At 46.1% G+C, this 20,029-nt stretch overlaps 1 protein-coding gene across 1 annotated transcript in view; it reads right to left on the bottom strand.

Moving 5' to 3' along the window:
- The window catches only part of LOC310877803 (dynein axonemal heavy chain 1-like), a gene marked incomplete at both ends in the record, with an annotated part of 103,024 nt that overhangs the window by 29,539 nt on the left and 53,456 nt on the right, over positions 1–20,029 (bottom strand). Inside the window, 9 exons of the mRNA XM_083791752.1 lie at positions 567–716; positions 1,099–1,218; positions 8,800–8,856; positions 8,982–9,107; positions 10,092–10,223; positions 11,522–11,713; positions 16,625–16,792; positions 17,571–17,762; positions 19,064–19,249. Coding sequence (XP_083647878.1) covers positions 567–716; positions 1,099–1,218; positions 8,800–8,856; positions 8,982–9,107; positions 10,092–10,223; positions 11,522–11,713; positions 16,625–16,792; positions 17,571–17,762; positions 19,064–19,249 — 1,323 coding nt within the window. The remainder of the gene's footprint in view (positions 1–566; positions 717–1,098; positions 1,219–8,799; positions 8,857–8,981; positions 9,108–10,091; positions 10,224–11,521; positions 11,714–16,624; positions 16,793–17,570; positions 17,763–19,063; positions 19,250–20,029) is intronic.

Below are 20,029 nucleotides of genomic sequence, written 5' to 3'. Positions count from 1 at the left end.
GAAAAAGAAAGACTCAACTATCGACCATCGCAGCAAGAGCGCCGACATTCCGAAGCACTGAAAGAGTGCTAAAACGGTGAAAGACACAGGTGAAGCTTCAAATCCCCGAAGGTTAAGAGTCGACCTCCGAGAGGTCACAGACAAGGCCAGTTATGCTCCACCTCTGTTTCCATATAGCGTTAGGTCTCCTTGACACTATGCGTCTGACTGTACGAGTGTACGTGCAATTTCCTCATTCGAATGCATGCGGGATCACAAATGTACTTTAGTTAAAATAAACAATTTTATCGCTACTCAAAGAAACAGAGACAGGGTTTAAGGTGGCAAATGCCCACTCTCCGCAGTGGGAAGACCTCCACCTTCTTTTCTGTAAAACCTACTTTTCCGTTATAGCGTTGATGAAAAGCTCCCAGCGATATGGACCAGGGCTAGTTATGCTCGAATGCTGGCGAAACCTTCGACACACACACACACACACACACACACACACCACACACACACACACACACCACACACACACACACACACACAGTACAATGTGTGGCCGAGTGTGTAGTACGAATCACCTGTCTCAGTAAGACGGGTTCCAGGGCAGGATCCAAGTCTTCTCCCACGTTCTCCAGTAGGCAGGGTTTGCCGAAACGAATGGCGTTCTCCAGGCTACGGAGGAAGTCACGGTCACTGAGCCTCATGGTGACCAGTCCAGTGTCACGCTCCTTTGGGAGAAAACGGGACACAGGGGAGTCACTTCTCGCCAACGTCAACACGACTGAGTTGACCCCCTTTGCCATCCATGTTCCTATCCTATAGTGCTGGTTTAATAGATCAGGTCATCAGCTGACAACAACAAAAGAACGTATAGTGAGATAATAAAAAAAAATAGAAATCATAGGTGCCGTGCACTATGCAAGTAGTACATGTGTATGTATGTATGTATGTACTGTACTATGTTTATACTACGTATGTATGTACAGTATGTATGTATGTATTATGTATGCATGCACTTATCCGTGTGTATACTGTACATACAGTATGAGTGTATTATGTGTGTGTACAATCATAGATTTAGTGTCGGATCCTTAGTTTTCAGTTTTTCACCATGTTTTTGATCCACTTGTTGGCCTGTCCCTGTGGGTCGATGAACAGAGGCCAGCGCTGACAGTGCTGCGTTATCACGCCATTCTCCACCGACAGGCTGTCTCTGGGCAAGCCTGTTATCTGCACACACGACCAGACAGACAGACGTACGGACAGACACACACAGGCGGACAGACAGACAGACACACAGACAGACTTATACAGATTATACATTTGATATATTTGAGTCGCTGTTGTCCGGCAGAAACCCTGTATCTCTATATTTTAACTTATGTTTTTTTTCTTTCGTAAATTAACAGCCCTCCTCGATTATACTACAGCGTCACACAAAAGTACCAAAAGTAGATCGGCAAGCTGCAAAAACGCGGCACGAAGCGACGCGTTTGGAGCTCGTCGATCTGCTACTTTTTTCATTTGAATCCTGAAAAGTAACTGTTCTGTTTTCCACCCGACAGAGACAAAAGTAACTGTTCTGTTTTCCACCCGACAGAGACAAAAGTAACTGTTCTGTTTCCACCCGACAGAGACACAGTGTTGGCAAAATATTACTTTAACACTAATATACTACTTATTACTTATTACTTTAAAAAAAAGTAATAAAGTTACACTACTTATTACTCCCTGAGAAAAGTAACTAGTTACTTATTACTTTACTTATTACTTTTTTCTCTCGCCCCCAGTAATTGCATATTTTGTCCCCAAAAGTCTTACTTTGCATTTTCAACATTAGCAGGCCCCCCTCCCCTATTCTGCAGTGTTTATTTAACTCATGATGATGGATCCATTTGTACACATAGATTAGAAGTAGATTTCGACGTGGAATATAGCTTCTTCCGTATGCACAACTTGCAGCGGACAATAATGTTCATTTCGTCTTGATCACGGACATACTCAAAATAATGCGAATAGTTCCAAGTATTGAATGTTATATAACGCTTTGTTGTGCCGGTGTTTCTGTCTCCTCCACCTCCTCGATTGTTAGTTTATTTACATCTCTTCTCTCTAACAGTGCAGTCTAACGAGTTACACACACTAGTTTAGGTTGTTGTTCCGTGTTCCGGACGGTTTAAGGTCCGCCGTTCTGCATCCAATACTTCCCTCATACGTACCGACGAGTGTGCATCGTTTCCGTATCCGCTCTAGAGTCTAGATCTAGAGCGGATCAGCAGTCTGCAAAGCAACTTGACTTCAACCCAGTCTACTATTATAAACAAACACTCAAACCCACAGTTCCACCAAGGCTCGTGAAAATAGTAATAATATTACTTTTGAAAAAAAGTAAATGTAATATTATTACTCAAAATGTGAAAGTAACTAGTTAAGTTACATATTACTGGAGAAAAGTAATAATATTACTGAAAGTAGTATATTACTTAAGTTACTTGCCAACACTGCAGAGACAAAAGTAACTGTTCTGTTTTCCACCCGACAGAGACAAAAGTAACTGTTCTGTTTTCCACCCGACAGAGACAAAAGTAACTGTTCTGTTTCCACCCGACAGAGACAAAAGACATATACAGTATGAAGTAACTGTTCTGTTTCCACCCGACAGAGACAAAAGACCAGTATATATACAGTATATTGAATCTAAACATATCCCATTAAAGGCTGTTAGTGACCAGCCAGGAGCGGATCTGGACCGGGTATCCCAGGGTACTGATCAGAATATAATTCATCTTTTTTTTTTTTATAATGTTTTATTGGGTTTTATCCATTTTTAAATAAAATACATAGTACACAAAACAACAAAAAACAACAAGAACAACAAACATGACAAAACAAAACCAACAATAACGTATACCCACCCACCCACCCACCCACCCGCTAGCCCTGAGGGGAGAATAGACAGAGATAAACAACACTTACAAAAAAATGATTAAGAAATAAGCTTGTGACCATATAAGAAAGGAAAGAAGAGAGAAGGATATTATTAATCAATTGCAGTTAAAGAATATAATAAAATTATTATAAAATAAAAGGGTCCCATCATTGAATAAGTTCTATAGAGAAATGATTCAATTAGCCTCTAGTTGAGAATTTGCATATAAGCATATATTTAATCTAAACACATCCTATTAGCCCAACAGCCTGGAATAAACTTCCATTCGAGCTCAGACACGCACCCTCTGTAGACATTTTTAAATCTCAACTCAAGACTCACCTCTTCACTCTTGCTTTTAGTTGAGTTTTACTATGCACGTTCCTACCCTGCCCTGACTGATTGCTGCATGTGGTGTTTTTATTTGTTTTTATTTGTTTTTATTTGTTTTAACTTATTTTATGTTCTTATATTCAATTTTGTTCTTTGCCATTGTTCTATCATTTTAACTACTTGTGTTTTATTGTATTATATTTTTGTGTCCTGCCCTGTGAAGCACTTTGAGCTGAATGTATGTATGAAAGGTGCTATACAAATAAAGTTTATTGGAAGATGCTTGTCGATATTGGCCAGCAACTCATTTTTCCACCTGAGATTGCTTCCACCAACCTTAGGCCAGACATGGTACTCTGGTCCCCTTCACGCAAGTCTGTCTACATAATAGAGCTCACAGTCCCATGGGAGAACTCTGTTGAGGAGGCCTATGAGCGCAAGAAACTGCGATACACAGAGCTGGCAGCAGACGCAATTCAGCGTGGCTGGAATGCAAAAGTCTGTCCAGTCGAAGTGGGATGCAGAGGATTTGTGGCTTCTTCCACCATCAGGCTACTGAAGGAACTTGGCATCCATGGACAGGCTCTGCGGCAGACAATCAGAACACTTTCTCAAGCAGCTGAAAGAGGCAGCCAGTGGATCTGGATTAAAAGGAAAGACCCTTGCTGGGCTATAAGAACATGACCCCCCCCCCCCACACACACACACACGCACACACACACACACACACACACACACACACACATCTGAGAACTCCATTCAAACCCCTCAAACATGAGGGCATATGAGGTATGCGGTCAGCTGTATGGCTGGCTCAGGGAAGAGGACGCCCCTGCCTTGCATAGTCCCATGGGAGGCAAATCTCAATGATTGGGCATGGGACACAAGCTAAGGCTTGATCACCCTTTAGCTGGCCACCTTTGATGAGGGTGTATAGTGTTGGAAGGCCGAAACACCCGCTGATTCAAAGGCACACTACTGAGGATGTGTCCCAAAATTGACATCATACCCTAGTTGAAATACACCTCCTGATGCCACTCTTAACATCAAGGCAATCTCATGTGAGCCCACACCATCTATTGGCACAATGGACAGTCTTAACATCACGTCCCGTGTTTTATGATTCTGATTTTCTGGACTCGTCCAGTGACCGCTGTGAAAGGACAGCTGACAACATAGGAAAGTCTGTGTGACAGCTTGGAGAGACTGCTGACTGGAGGGAATAGACCCCACTGGGGCTGTCATGGGCTAGCTACCCATGCCGGCAGTCTCCGACGCTGCTTCAGTATGTTGGAGACACCCGCTAAATGCTACAGAAAGTCAACAAAGGAACATACCCCTAGAGCCTGCGAGAGCTGGGGCGCAAGATGGCTCAACGATTGATCACACGGCTACAGACCCAGGACCGGAAACGACTACGATTAAGAAGAACACAGCACATGAGACGACCACAGCAGCAGCAGGACATACACTTCAGGTGTGCAGATGTGGTTGGGAGAAAGTAACATCGGAAAGGGGGTTGAAGAACCACCAAGGGAGGAAAAAGTGCTTGGAGGAGCAGAGACAGGGACCTCGCATTGACCGGTACTTCTTACGAAGCAACCAGTCAAGTCAGTCGATTGAAGCACAGCGACGGGACGCAAACCAAAGTTCGCAGAGCATCAGTACCCCTGTAATTGAGGAGGATAACACAAGCACGGAAATGCCTGTGGACGTGGAGAGTAACACAAGTACAGAAAGACCGGTGGACGAACTCACCCAACCACAGAGACCTCCAAAGGAGGAAAAGATCAAAGGACACAGACCGAATGTGAAGTGGCCCAAAGCTGTTGAAAAGAAAGAGTGGGAAACAATCAACAACGACCTGATAAAAATCCTGGAACAACAGGTAGGAACAGCAGAGAAAAAGCTTGAAAAGATGGGAGACATCATATACAACTACGGAGAAGGGCGCTTTGGAGTAAACAAAAGGAGTGGAAAAGCACCACCAGCCCCAACCAAATCTAGGAGGCAGCAAGAGATCGAGAGTCTTGTCAGAGAGAGAAGGCAGCTGAGAAAGCAGTGGAAAAAGGCCTCTGATACAGAGAGAGAAGGTCTCATGCTACTCCAAGCAGACATCAAATGTCGGCTGGCAACCTTGCGAAGAGCAGAGAACTTAAGGAAACTTCGTAAGAAGAAGGAACACTCAAGAACACGATTCTATAAAAACCCCTTCAAGTTTCTCAAAGACATCTTCACTAAGGAGAAGAGCGGAATCCTGAAAACTCCAAAGCAGGAACTGGAAGAACATCTGGAAACGGTCCACCAGGACACGAAAAGGGATGAGCAGATGAGCATCCCACGTGATATCCCACCTATTCAACCTCCGGAATTCAGCCTGGACACTGACCCTCCAAAATGGAAGGAAGTAGAGAATGTAGTCCGGCGAGCAAGAGCGGCATCGGCTCCAGGGCCTAATGGAGTGCCATACAAGCTCTATAAGAACGCCCCGGATGTTCTACGCTTTCTTTGGAGACTCATGAGGATAGTGTGGCAGAAAGAAGTAATACCCAAGGCATGGAGAAGGGCTGGTGGTGTGCTAATTCCGAAAGAAAAGGATGCGACAGACATCAGTCAATTTCGACCAATCTGCCTTCTCAACGTCGAGGGGAAAATCTTCTTCAGCATAATAGCAAAGAGGTTGTCCACTTACCTGGAAAGGAACAAGTACATTGATACATCTGTACAGAAAGCAGGAATTCCTGGGTTCTCTGGTTGCCTGGAACATACAAGTATGATTTGGCACCAGATACAAGCAGCTAAGAAGGACAAAAGGGACCTCTATGTCATCTTCCTCGACCTGGCCAATGCCTTTGGCTCAGTTCCCCATAAACTCCTTTGGGAATCCTTCAACTTTTTCCATGTACCAGAACCCATCACCACACTGGTAAAAGCCTACTTCCAAGACCTGCAACTGTGTTTCACAACACCTGACTTCACTACAAAATGGCAGCGCTTGGATGTGGGCATAATGGCAGGCTGTACAATCTCACCTCTGGCCTTCACTATGGCCATGGAGGTCATCATCAGGGCGTCAAGATGGGTGGTGGGCGGCGAGCGAACTAAAAGCGGGATCCGTCTCCCACCTATCCGAGCGTACATGGATGACATGACTACAATTACCACAACTGCAGCATGCACCAGGCGACTACTTGGAAAACTCCAGGAGAACATCCAGTGGGCCCGGATGAAAATCAAGCCAAGCAAATCTCGAAGCATCTCCATTGTCAAGGGACAGCTAAAAGATGTGAAGTTCCATATTGGAGATGACCCGATACCAACCGTGTCTGAGCAACCTGTCAAAAGCCTGGGCAGATGGTACAATGCAAGCCTCAAGGATAAAGATCAAGTGCAGCAATTAAGGCAGGACATCGCCAATGGTCTGGAGAACATCAACAAGACCCTACTGCCTGGGAAGCTTAAACTTTGGTGCCTACAGTTTGGCCTTCTCCCCCGGGTAATGTGGCCACTCACCGTCTATGAGGTCCCAATAACAACTGTGGAGAAGATGGAGCGAACCATTACTTCATACGTGAAGAAGTGGCTAGGTGTCCCACGATGTCTAACCAACATCGCCCTCTACGGCAAAGGGGTCCTTGAACTACCTCTCACAAGTCTGACGGAGGAGTACAAGTGCTCTAAAGTAAGACTTCAGATGACATTGAAAGACTCCAAAGACCAGACCATCAGCAAGGCTGCACCCCCCCTACTAACGGGACGGAAATGGACTCCATCCAATGCTGTGCAGCAAGCTACATCAGCCCTGAGACACCAAGACATTGTGGGAAATATCCAGCATGGAAGAGGAGGCTTTGGCCTGGCAGCAAGCAAACCAACTTGGCATAAGGCATCAACATCCGAGCGGAGGAAACTTGTGGTCGAGGTGGTGCGCAGGGAAGAGGAGACCGCAAGAAGTGCAAAGGCTGTGTCTCTTTCCAAACAGGGGCAATGGATGCGGTGGGAAGGTGTGGAGAGGAGAAAGATCAACTGGAGTGAGCTATGGCAAATGGAAGCAAGCAACATCAGCTTCATCATAAGAGCTATATATGATGTGCTGCCATCACCAAAAAACCTACATCAGTGGTATGGCGAGGATCCAACCTGCCCCCTCTGCCCAGCTCCAGCGACTCTCAGACACATCATGTCTGGTTGCAAGACCAGCCTCACACAAGGCCGCTACACCTGGAGGCACAATCAGGTCCTTAAGAGCCTGGCTGCAGCACTTGAGATCAAGAGGAGTGCAACAAACTCCTTACCCCCAAGAACAAGCAATCCCAGCAAAACGACAATATTCATCCGGGAGGGACAAAAAAAGCCCAAGCATCCTTCAACAAAGCCAGAAACTGGACACCTAGCCATGGCCCGCGACTGGAAGATGCTTGTCGATATTGGCCAGCAACTCATTTTTCCACCTGAGATTGCTTCCACCAACCTTAGGCCAGACATGGTACTCTGGTCCCCTTCACGCAAGTCTGTCTACATAATAGAGCTCACAGTCCCATGGGAGAACTCTGTTGAGGAGGCCTATGAGCGCAAGAAACTGCGATACACAGAGCTGGCAGCAGACGCAATTCAGCGTGGCTGGAATGCAAAAGTCTGTCCAGTCGAAGTGGGATGCAGAGGATTTGTGGCTTCTTCCACCATCAGGCTACTGAAGGAACTTGGCATCCATGGACAGGCTCTGCGGCAGACAATCAGAACACTTTCTCAAGCAGCTGAAAGAGGCAGCCAGTGGATCTGGATTAAAAGGAAAGACCCTTGCTGGGCTATAAGAACATGACCCCCCCCACACACACACACACACGCACACACACACACACAAACACACACACACACACACACATCTGAGAACTCCATTCAAACCCCTCAAACATGAGGGCATATGAGGTATGCGGTCAGTTGTATGGCTGGCTCAGGGAAGAGGACGCCCCTGCCTTGCATAGTCCCATGGGAGGCAAATCTCAATGATTGGGCATGGGACACAAGCTAAGGCTTGATCACCCTTTAGCTGGCCACCTTTGATGAGGGTGTATAGTGTTGGAAGGCCGAAACACCCGCTGATTCAAAGGCACACTACTGAGGATGTGTCCCAAAATTGACATCATACCCTAGTTGAAATACACCTCCTGATGCCACTCTTAACATCAAGGCAATCTCATGTGAGCCCACACCATCTATTGGCACAATGGACAGTCTTAACATCACGTCCCGTGTTTTATGATTCTTATAGTGACCTGCCACCAGGAGTGGATCCGGACCGGGTCTTCCAGGGTACTGATCAGGATATAATTAATCTAAACACATCCCATTAAAGGCTCTTATAGTGACCTGCCAGGAGCGGATCCGGACCGGGTCTCCCAGGGTACTGATCAGGATATAATTAATCTAAACACATCCCATTAAAGGCTCTTATAGTGACCTGCCAGGAGTGGATCCGGACCGGGTCTCCCAGGGTACTGATCAGGATATAATTAATCTAAACACATCCCATTAAAGGCTCTTATAGTGACCTGCCAGGAGCGGATCCGGACCGGGTCTCCCAGGGTACTGATCAGGATATAATTAATCTAAACACATCCCATTAAAGGCTCTTATAGTGACCTGCCAGGAGCGGATCCGGACCGGGTCTTCCAGGGTACTGATCAGGATATAATGAATCTAAACACATCCCATTAAAGGCTCTTATAGTGACCTGCCAGGAGCGGATCCGGACCGGGTCTCCCAGGGTACTGATCAGGTCAGGCTTGTCCGTGTGAGGAACACCGAGCCGTTTGAGTCCGCACAGCCATTCCTCCACCATGGACTCTCTGTACTCCCCCTGGTGGACACACAGACACAATGCATGGCATCACGTGAACGCAACTAACCATAATATTTTAAAGGTTACTTACTTCCCGTATGTTAACCAGTTCCATAGTTTGAACACAAGGGCTAGTGTAGCTGATCTTAAACCACCACACCTAAAACATAAGGTAGGTAGAAGCTCATTTAAATATACAGGGCAGGAGGATTGGAACAAAATCCCAAGGGAAATTAAATTTGCCCAGTCTCTGAACATTTTTAAAATTATGTTGAAAAAGTGGCTGATGGGCAAGTTAGTATAGTGCTGTATTTATCTATTTATATCTATTTATTGTCTTTTGTTTACTGATCAATGATGGCCTGTTGTAAATGTCATTAGTATTGTGATGTTCTTCTTATCATATGCTGTAACTATTTATTTATTTGGAATCCTGATGTGCAATCCTGACAATTCTGTACTGCTCATTTATGAATTGTATCGTGAATATATCAAATAAAAATTAAATACAAAAACCAAGGAACGGGATGCCTAATATTTACTTGCTTACTTGGAACCCATATATAGAGTTATTTGTCAGGCATGCCCAAATATGGAGTATATGCAGATGTCAGAAACATCATTGTGATGTCGGAACAGGCCAGCTCCATATATGGAGATGTCCAGAGCCCGCCGCCCGTGCCTTTGTGCTGCTTTTCTGGACAACCGGCGATACGAAAACCAAACCAAATTGGGCACACTGGCTTACTTGGAACGATGCAAGTTGGGAATGCATGCCCCACCCTAGTTATTATCACTGTGTCCCGTCGTGTATGCCCAGAGTTATTTGTCAGGCAGGCCCAAATATAGGCATGCCTGAGGAAGGCCCGGAGGGACCGAAGCGTTGCTTCGTTAAATAAGACAATACTCACGCGCCGAGCAGATGCACAGTGTGCGGGTGTACCTTATTGCTTTCATATAGCTTATCAAGAGAGAATGACATCCACCACCGGCCCCACTTACAATGAACGGTCCAAGGTAGGCGATGTATCCTGCAGACAGTAGCACGTCTCCTGCTACGTTATTGACCATGTAGTCCAGATGATGCATGCTCTCCGTCCAACGCACCTTCTCATCCGCCAGCCCACCTAGAAGCTACAGAGAGGCAACACATCATCACACTGGATCAGCCACATAGGGAAATGGGCTTAAATGACAAATTGGGAGGGGAAACAGGGGGGTAACATTTGTGTGACCTGTGTGAGGTTCAATGTTTGAGACAATTACACGTTGTATTGTTTGATTGTTTGGCATGTTCATGTTTAACTGGTTGCCACGTCACAATTCAAATCACACCTGTGTGAACTGAGCGGTGCAACTATGCAGTTATTGTTATAGTTATACGGTACTGTACTGTGCTCTGTACTGTATAACTGCGTTACTGCATGGGGGTCCCCAGGGTCCCCGGAACATCCTTGGGAATTCGCCCAAGGGGCCGGCCCCCGATTCCGGCGAGCCTTCCCGCGTCCGAAACGATCGAAAAATGACATAATTAAAGTGTGGGGGTCCCCGGAACATGCAGACTCCCAGGAACACTGTTACGGCAAGCCTATACCAATTTCCAATTTACATATAACTTTGGTGGTCCTTGACATGAAATAGTTTGAGAACCACTGGTATAGAAACATAGGGTTTTTCAGATAACTGTCATGATTTAGAAGACACTTTGTATAATCTGGTCTCAGGTCTCAATGGGTTACATTATCGTCTGTCACAGTGTTGATTTTGACAGCAATTTTTGATTTTGGTTTAGTCTCCGATAGTCTCTGATAAGACATTAGGTTTTAGTCATAGTCTCTGATAAGACAAGCAATTGAACATCACAGTATATGTTGCCAAACATCATCTTATGAATCAAGAAATAAAATAGAAGATAAATGCTATACTAGCTGGAGATTACACACAGACTGAATATGAATGTTTAGTATTAGTTGACTAAATATCATAATATTTTAGTCGACTAAATGTTGATTGAATTGAATTTATTATGGCGGGCCTTGATGTCTTGATGTAGGCCTTGATGTAATGACTGATTTTACACTTGCTGAAAATAGCGCCTTGTAGATCTGCTATTTTCAGCACGCAGTGTAAAATGACTTGGATCTCTTGTCCACTACTCCCTTCCTTTTAGTCTAGTTTATTAGTCTACTAATATATTTAGTCTTATTCTTTGTCATATCCATAGTTTTCTAAGTTTTCGTTTAGTTTCCATTTAGTTTTCGTCAGTGAAAAAAAGGCAGTCGGCGAACATTTTTCGTCATCGTTTTTACTCGACGAAATCAACACTGGTCTGTCGTTGAAATATATCAACACTGGTCTGTCGTTGAAATATATCAACACTGGTCTGTCGTTGAAATATATCAACACTGGTCTGTCGTTGAAATATATCTGACCTGGTCTGCTCGGACCAGGCGGCCCTCACAGAGCTGACACTTGCCGTCCAGCTCGTCCCTCTTGGCCAGACAGTGGCGGTACTTGTCCTGCAGGGCGGCGACGCCCTCCTCCACCGTGGCCAGCTTGGCTTTGGCGTGCTCCACGATGCTCTGGCTCACCGCCAGCTCTTCCTGAGCCTCCCGGAGAGCTTGCTGTATGCACGCGCACACACACACACACACACACACACACACACACACACACACACACACACACACACACACACACAGGCCCGGATTTATTAACAATGGAACATAGTGGAGCTTAAGAAGCTCCACTATGTTCCATTGTTAATTAACAATGGAATAGCTTGCAGGGCCCTGTGCGAGACTTTCAAATAGGTACAGGTGTTGCTTCCGTCGAAACCGTATCCATAGCTCACATATAGGTTCATAGGTGTTTTGGTCGCCCAACAGTTTCTTAACCACTCGGTGGGAGGAGGCTCAAAAATAGTAGCCTGGCAATTTTTTTTTGCCAACGGCTGATTCAGTCTGGCTTATTAGCCAGGCTACAAAAATAGAGGGTATGCGCGTGACATCATCACCATAACCGGAAGTTATGCAGGAATGCCTACTGTGTGGCAAAAAAAACGACTTTCTGGCCTTGATAGGCCGTACATCCAAACAGAAAAGTCATATTTGATTGCATTAAATTATGCAATGTTAAATTAACTTTGTCACTCACTTTGCCACTCTATGGGAGCAGCCTTAATAACTCCATGGGAGCAGCCTCATAACTCTATGGGAGCCGCCTTATAACTATGGGAGCAGCCTTATAGCTCTATGGGAGCAGCCTCATAACTCTATGGGAGCCGCCTTATAACTATGGGAGCAGCCTTATAACTCTATAGGAGCAGCCTCATAACTCTATAGGAGCAGCCTTATAACTCTATGGGAGCAGCCTTATAACTCTATAGGAGCAGCCTCATAACTCTATAGGAGCAGCCTTATAACTCTATGGGAGCAGCCTTATAACTCTATGGGAGCAGCCTTATAACTCTATGTGAGCAGCCTTATAGCTCTATGTGAGCAGCCTTATAACTCTATGGGAGCAGCCTCATAACTCTATGGGAGCAGCCTTATAACTCTATGGGAGCCGCCTTATAACTATGGGAGCAGCCTTATAGCTCTATGGGAGCAGCCTTATAACTCTATGGGAGCAGCCTTATAACTCTATGGGAGCAGCCTTAATAACTCTATGGGAGCAGCCTCATAACTCTATGGGAGCAGCCTTAATAACTCTATGGGAGCAGCCTCATAACTCTATGGGAGCAGCCTTAATAACTCTATGGGAGCAGCCTTATAACTCTATGGGAGCCGCCTTATAACTATGGGAGCAGCCTTATAGCTCTATGGGAGCAGCCTTAATAACTCTATGGGAGCAGCCTTAATAACTCTATGGGAGCAGCCTCATAACTCTATGGGAGCAGCCTTAATAACTCTATGGGAGCAGCCTCATAACTCTATGGGAGCAGCCTCATAACTCTATGGGAGCCGCCTTATAACTCTATGGGAGCAGCCTTATAACTATATGGGAGCCGCCTTATAACTCTATGGGAGCAGCCTTATAGCTCTATGGGAGCAGCCTTATAACTATATGGGAGCCGCCTTATAACTCTATGGGAGCAGCCTTATAACTATATGGGAGCCGCCTTATAACTCTATGGGAGCCGCCTTATAACTCTATGGGAGCAGCCTTATAACTCTATGGGAGCAGCCTTATAACTATATGGGAGCCGCCTTATAACTCTATGGGAGCCGCCTTATAACTCTATGGGAGCAGCCTTATAACTCTATGGGAGCCGCCTTATAGCTCTATGGGAGCAGCCTTATAACTATATGGGAGCCGCCTTATAACTCTATGGGAGCAGCCTTATAGCTCTATGGGAGCAGCCTTATAACTATATGGGAGCCGCCTTATAACTCTATGGGAGCAGCCTTATAACTATATGGGAGCCGCCTTATAACTATATGGGAGCCGCCTTATAACTCTATGGGAGCCGCCTTATAACTATATGGGAGCCGCCTTATAACTCTATGGGAGCAGCCTTATAACTCTATGGGAGCAGCCTTATAACTCTATGGGAGCAGCCTTATAACTATATGGGAGCCGCCTTATAACTCTATGGGAGCCGCCTTATAGCTCTATGGGAGCAGCCTTATAACTATATGGGAGCCGCCTTATAACTCTATGGGAGCAGCCTTATAACTCTATGGGAGCCGCCTTATAACTATGGGAGCAGCCTTATAACTCTATGGGAGCCGCCTTATAACTATGGGAGCAGCCTCATAACTCTATGGGAGCCGCCTTATAACTCTATGGGAGCAGCCTTATAGCTCTATGGGAGCCGCCTTATAACTCTATGGGAGCAGCCTCATAACTCTATGGGAGCCGCCTTATAACTCTATGGGAGCAGCCTTATAACTATATGGGAGCCGCCTTATAACTCTATGGGAGCAGCCTTATAGCTCTATGGGAGCAGCCTTATAACTATATGGGAGCCGCCTTATAACTCTATGGGAGCAGCCTTATAACTATATGGGAGCCGCCTTATAACTCTATGGGAGCCGCCTTATAACTCTATGGGAGCAGCCTTATAACTCTATGGGAGCAGCCTTATAGCTCTATGGGAGCAGCCTTATAACTATATGGGAGCCGCCTTATAACTCTATGGGAGCCGCCTTATAACTCTATGGGAGCAGCCTTATAACTATATGGGAGCCGCCTTATAACTCTATGGGAGCAGCCTTATAACTATATGGGAGCCGCCTTATAACTCTATGGGAGCCGCCTTATAGCTCTATGGGAGCAGCCTTATAACTATATGGGAGCCGCCTTATAACTCTATGGGAGCAGCCTTATAACTATATGGGAGCAGCCTTATAACTATATGGGAGCCGCCTTATAACTCTATGGGAGCCGCCTTATAACTCTATGGGAGCCGCCTTATAACTATATGGGAGCCGCCTTATAACTCTATGGGAGCAGCCTTATAACTCTATGGGAGCAGCCTTATAACTCTATGGGAGCAGCCTTATAACTATATGGGAGCCGCCTTATAACTCTATGGGAGCCGCCTTATAGCTCTATGGGAGCAGCCTTATAACTATATGGGAGCCGCCTTATAACTCTATGGGAGCAGCCTTATAGCTCTATGGGAGCAGCCTTATAACTATATGGGAGCAGCCTCATAACTCTATGGGAGCAGCCTTATAGCTCTATGGGAGCAGCCTTATAACTCTATGGGAGCAGCCTCATAACTCTATGGGAGCAGCCTTATAACTCTATGGGAGCAGCCTTATAACTCTATGGGAGCAGCCTTATAGCTCTATGGGAGCAGCCTTATAACTATATGGGAGCCGCCTTATAACTCTATGGGAGCAGCCTTATAGCTCTATGGGAGCAGCCTTATAACTATATGGGAGCAGCCTCATAACTCTATGGGAGCAGCCTTATAGCTCTATGGGAGCAGCCTTATAACTCTATGGGAGCAGCCTCATAACTCTATGGGAGCAGCCTTATAACTCTATGGGAGCAGCCTTATAACTCTATGGGAGCAGCCTTATAGCTCTATGGGAGCAGCCTTATAACTATATGGGAGCCGCCTTATAACTCTATGGGAGCAGCCTTATAACTCTATGGGAGCAGCCTTATAACTCTATGGGAGCAGCCTTATAACTCTATGGGAGCAGCCTTATAACTCTATGGGAGCAGCCTTATAACTCTATGGGAGCCGCCTTATAACTCCATGGGAGCAGCCTTATAACTCTATGGGAGCAGCCTCATAACTCTATGGGAGCAGCCTTATAGCTCTATGGGAGCAGCCTTATAACTCTATGGGAGCAGCCTTATAGCTCTATGGGAGCAGCCTTATAGCTCTATGGGAGCAGCCTTAATAACTCTATGGGAGCAGCCTTATAACTATATGGGAGCCGCCTTATAACTCTATGGGAGCCGCCTTATAACTCTATGGGAGCAGCCTTATAACTCTATGGGAGCAGCCTTATAACTCTATGGGAGCAGCCTTATAACTCTATGGGAGCCGCCTTATAACTCCATGGGAGCAGCCTCATAACTCTATGGGAGCAGCCTTATAACTCTATGGGAGCAGCCTTATAGCTCTATGGGAGCAGCCTTATAGCTCTATGGGAGCAGCCTTAATAACTCTATGGGAGCAGCCTTATAACTATATGGGAGCCGCCTTATAACTCTATGGGAGCCGCCTTATAACTCTATGGGAGCAGCCTTATAACTCTATGGGAGCCGCCTTATAACTCTATGGGAGCAGCCTTATAACTCTATGGGAGCAGCCTTATAACTCTATGGGAGCAGCCTTATAGCTCTATGGGAGCAGCCTTATAACTCTATGGGAGCAGCCTTATAACTCTATGGGAGCAGCCTTATAACTCTATGGGAGCAGCCTTATAACTCTATGGGAGCAGCCTTATAACTCTATGGGAGCAGCCTTATAACTCTATGGGAGCAGCCTTATAACTCTATGGGAGCAGCCTTATAACTCTATGGGAGCAGCCTTATAACTCTATGGGAGCAGCCTTATAACTCTATGGGAGCAGCCTTATAACTCTATGGGAGCAGCCTTATAACTCTATGGGAGCAGCCTTATAGCTCTAGGCACGTGAAGTGTCGTTCTTGTTTGTCACGCGTGTGCATGGGGACTTTTGATTTGGTGTAGCTCCAGGGCTCTTGGAGGGGTTGATTCGGCACGCACGCACGCACGCACGCACGCACGCACGCGCGCGAAAAACTACTATAAAAGAAAAACTAAGATTCAACGGCGCTCACATACACAGATACATTACACAGTGAACAAGGAAAGACTGCTTTCATCTTTTATGGCCCAGACATTATGGAACAAACTCCATGACTCTGAAACTGGATCTGTCTCTGTTGTGAACTTGTAATCGTGTTGTACTCAGGTCATCCTTGCAAAAGAAAGCGAGCTCTCAAATGGTCCTCCCTGATTAGATATAGGCTAGGTCAATAAAGAAAAAAAACACAGAAAATGTCTTGCGTGTATAAACAAGCGAGCAATGAAGGTTTACCCTTTTGGGCTCCACTGCCTTGGCTATGAAGTGGTACGTATGCATGGCGCGCACCCACTGGCACATGGAGGTACAGGCCTTGGACACCTTGGCGATGGATGGAGGCTGGAACTCCTCGTTGTCTATGTAGGGTTGAATTGATCTGATCACAGCATCGGGAATATTATCCTGCAGGAAGAAAACAGAACACTGTTGTTATTGATCATTTACAAACCCTCTATATAAAGAGCATCGCAGTCCCGCCCCCCGACGAGTGGCCCGGAAGACAATTTCTTTAGATAAATACTTTCTGAAATGTCTATGGGAAAAATGAATTGGAAATTGTCTTCCGAGCCGCTCGTCGTCATGAAAGGGTGCAGGACTGCGACACTCTAGCGTTGTACTGTAGTTTACCAAATGTGCTGACGGTAAACTATACAAAACCAGACACTCTCCTACTCTACACTCTGTATGAAACCAAGCCCCCAGAAAGGCTGGCCAAGCCGGCCAAGCTGGTTGAAGCCGCCAAGCCCACTGGTCAAAGCTGGAACTGCAGGCGGGGCCTGTGCATTTAGCACAAGTAAATCACGCACTGCTGGGGTTTAACGTTGAGCACTCGTTTGCACTTCCGCATTTGGGGAAGTGGAGCGTTCTTCCGGGTGCTTCAAAACGTCACTGAGCAACTTCCATCGAGATGAATAATAGCGGTCCGCACTCTATCCATTATAACTCTATGTATGAAACTCCCAAATATTTCACGTATATATTCATCCAATTTGTTTTTACTGTAGTGTGGCAAAGAACACCCAAAAATAAGCTAAGATATGGATATGGTTTCAACCCGACAGCAACGATTATGCTAGATACCGTAAAAAAAAAAAAAAAAAGGGGGTTGACTTTGATCTAGAAATCAGGAAAAAGTGGAGATACTGAAGCCAAACAAAAAGTACGAGAACCACTGCCCGACCTTATCAAACTTGAACAGGCCCTCCAGGAACTTGGCAGGATCCTGCAGCAGGCCTTTGCCAGGCTCCCAGTAGTCGTCGACCTTGGCGCTGGGCCTCTCTCCGGGCACCCTCTTGGGCTTGATGCCTTTCATGATGCACACGGCCTCGATGACCAGCCTCACCCCCTGGGGGGGGCGCTGCAGGGCTCGTATCTAAAGAAAACACAGACACACGCACACACGCACACAGACACAGACACAGACACACGCACACAGACACAGACACAGACACACGCACACACGCACACAGCCCGTCTGTGACGACCACTTTGATGCTGATTGACCGCCAAGTCGTGTTCTTTAACCCGTTCTGACCTGAGATCAGATTCTAAAAATGTCTTCTACATCCTGACAGTTTACCGTTCTGACCCGAGATCAGATTCTAAAAATGTCTTCTACATCCTGACAGTTTTCCGTTCTGACCTGAGATCAGATTCTAAAAAGGTCTTCTACATCCTGACAGTTTTCCGTTCTGACCTGAGATCAGATTCTAAAAAGGTCTTCTACATCCTGACAGTTTTCCATTCTGACCCGAGATCAGATTCTAAAAATGTCTTCTACATCCTGACAGTTTTCCATTCTGACCTGAGATCAGATTCTAAAAATGTCTTCTACATCCTGACAGTTTTCCATTCTGACCTGAGATCAGATTCTAAAAATGTCTTCTACATCCTGACAGTTTTCTGAAAAAGCCATGTTTCTATGTCAGTCGTTCTTCGATTTTTCAAAAATAGCAGACCTACATGCTCGTAGCGCGCCACTCGGTGGTGCGCTACGAGATTGTAGATCTGCTATTTTTAAATAGCTAAAGCATAATGTAATGCTAACACCAAAAGGGGTTAACAACCAACGTGAACACTGGCGTCCTTATTCTGGGCGTGTCATAACAGGCAAACATTCTGCGTTTAAAGAAAATGCAGATCTACAAGCTCAGTACGCTTCGCGACGTGGCTGTGAGCTCGTGGAGATTTGGAGTACGTGGAACAAACGGTTAGGTGGTTAACCCATTTAGACCTTTAGATCTAAAAGATGTCTTCTAAATCATGACAATGTTCTGAAAAAACCTGTTTCTACTGTGTGTTTCTATCAATTGTTCTCGCACTATTTCATGTCCAGGACCCCCAAAAACCTATATCTAATTGGCCACCGACGCCCATCTGAAAATATGTTGTTCCAGGGCCCCTTCCAGAAGCAAAGATTTGAGTTGAAAATGTTCGCTTTAAAGAATAGCCTACTATTCAAAGATTAACATTCAAAGATTTGCGCCACATTTTCACGATTTTTCAAAAACAGCAGACCTACAAGCTCGTAGCACGGCACTCGGTGCCGCACTACGAGCTTGTAGTTATGCTATCTTTCAATAGCTAAAGCGTGACATAACGTTAAAACACCAAAAGGGGTTTCCTGGCTCCCTGATTGGGTTCACTTAATCAAAGCATGTCTAAACCTCTGACCTCGGTGATGTCGTTCTTGTTGAGGGATTTGAGGCTGGCCAGCGCGGCGTCCAGCGCCGGCAGAGCCTCGTCCAGGTCCTTCTGGGCGTCCTCGGCGATGGCCGCCGCGACGCCGGCCTTCTCCGAGGCCTTGGCCTCCTCGGCGCGCACCGCCGTGCGAGTCTCCTCTGCCACCGCCGTGTCCTCCTGGGGAGAAACAACATCCACGCACGCACGCACGCATGCACGCACGGCGCGGCCAATTAAGACACATGCCGTCTCACATCATCAAGGCTGCATGGGGGGGGGGGTTTGTAATTTTTTGGGTTTTGGATTTTGTAACCCATTTTTCACCCCCGCCCATGTCAATTATCTAATGTGATCCTGGGCTCTACACATGACCCTCCACCAACCTGGGGAGAGCAACGGACTTGAACTCATGCTTCCTTCATGCCTGAGTGTCCAAGTTACTCCTTTACACCTGACAGGGGGGAGTTTCCCTGGTTGGACGTAGCGTGTGGAAGGAACACGTTATTCCAACCAGTTCCTTTCCCCTCCATCAGGCACCCCGGCTGGCCAGGGGGAGGCAGTTTAGAGACCAGGATTACTGCATGTTTTTTGTGAGGGTATACCTACCCTAGGGGACACGGGGAGAACATGCAAACTCCACACAGACAGGCCCTTTCGCCAACCCCGCCTTCGGGTATGGGCACTGTAGACGCGGAGGAGGAAACACACACAAACTTCCATCTTGGACAAACATTAAATTCCCATTGACAATGAACGGTATGAACAGTAGTATCACCCCCTGAGTACGTTTAAAATGAGTAGAAAGTCAAAGATGGAGTGCCGTGATTTTATTTTTATTTTTAAGGAGGAAGATCTCAACAGCATTTGCTAAAGTCGTGTAATCTCCTTTGGGTGGAACTCCGTATATGGGCAAAGACCAACAACGTCCCACCTGAGGTCATCCAATAATAGGCAGGC

The sequence above is a fragment of the Protomyctophum parallelum genome (assembly GCF_964188405.1).
Source record: "Protomyctophum parallelum genome assembly, chromosome: 20".
In the NCBI taxonomy this organism is placed as follows: Eukaryota; Metazoa; Chordata; class Actinopteri; order Myctophiformes; family Myctophidae; genus Protomyctophum; species Protomyctophum parallelum.
Note: the sequence above shows the minus strand (reverse complement) of the source record. Positions and strands in the feature narration are given on the sequence as shown.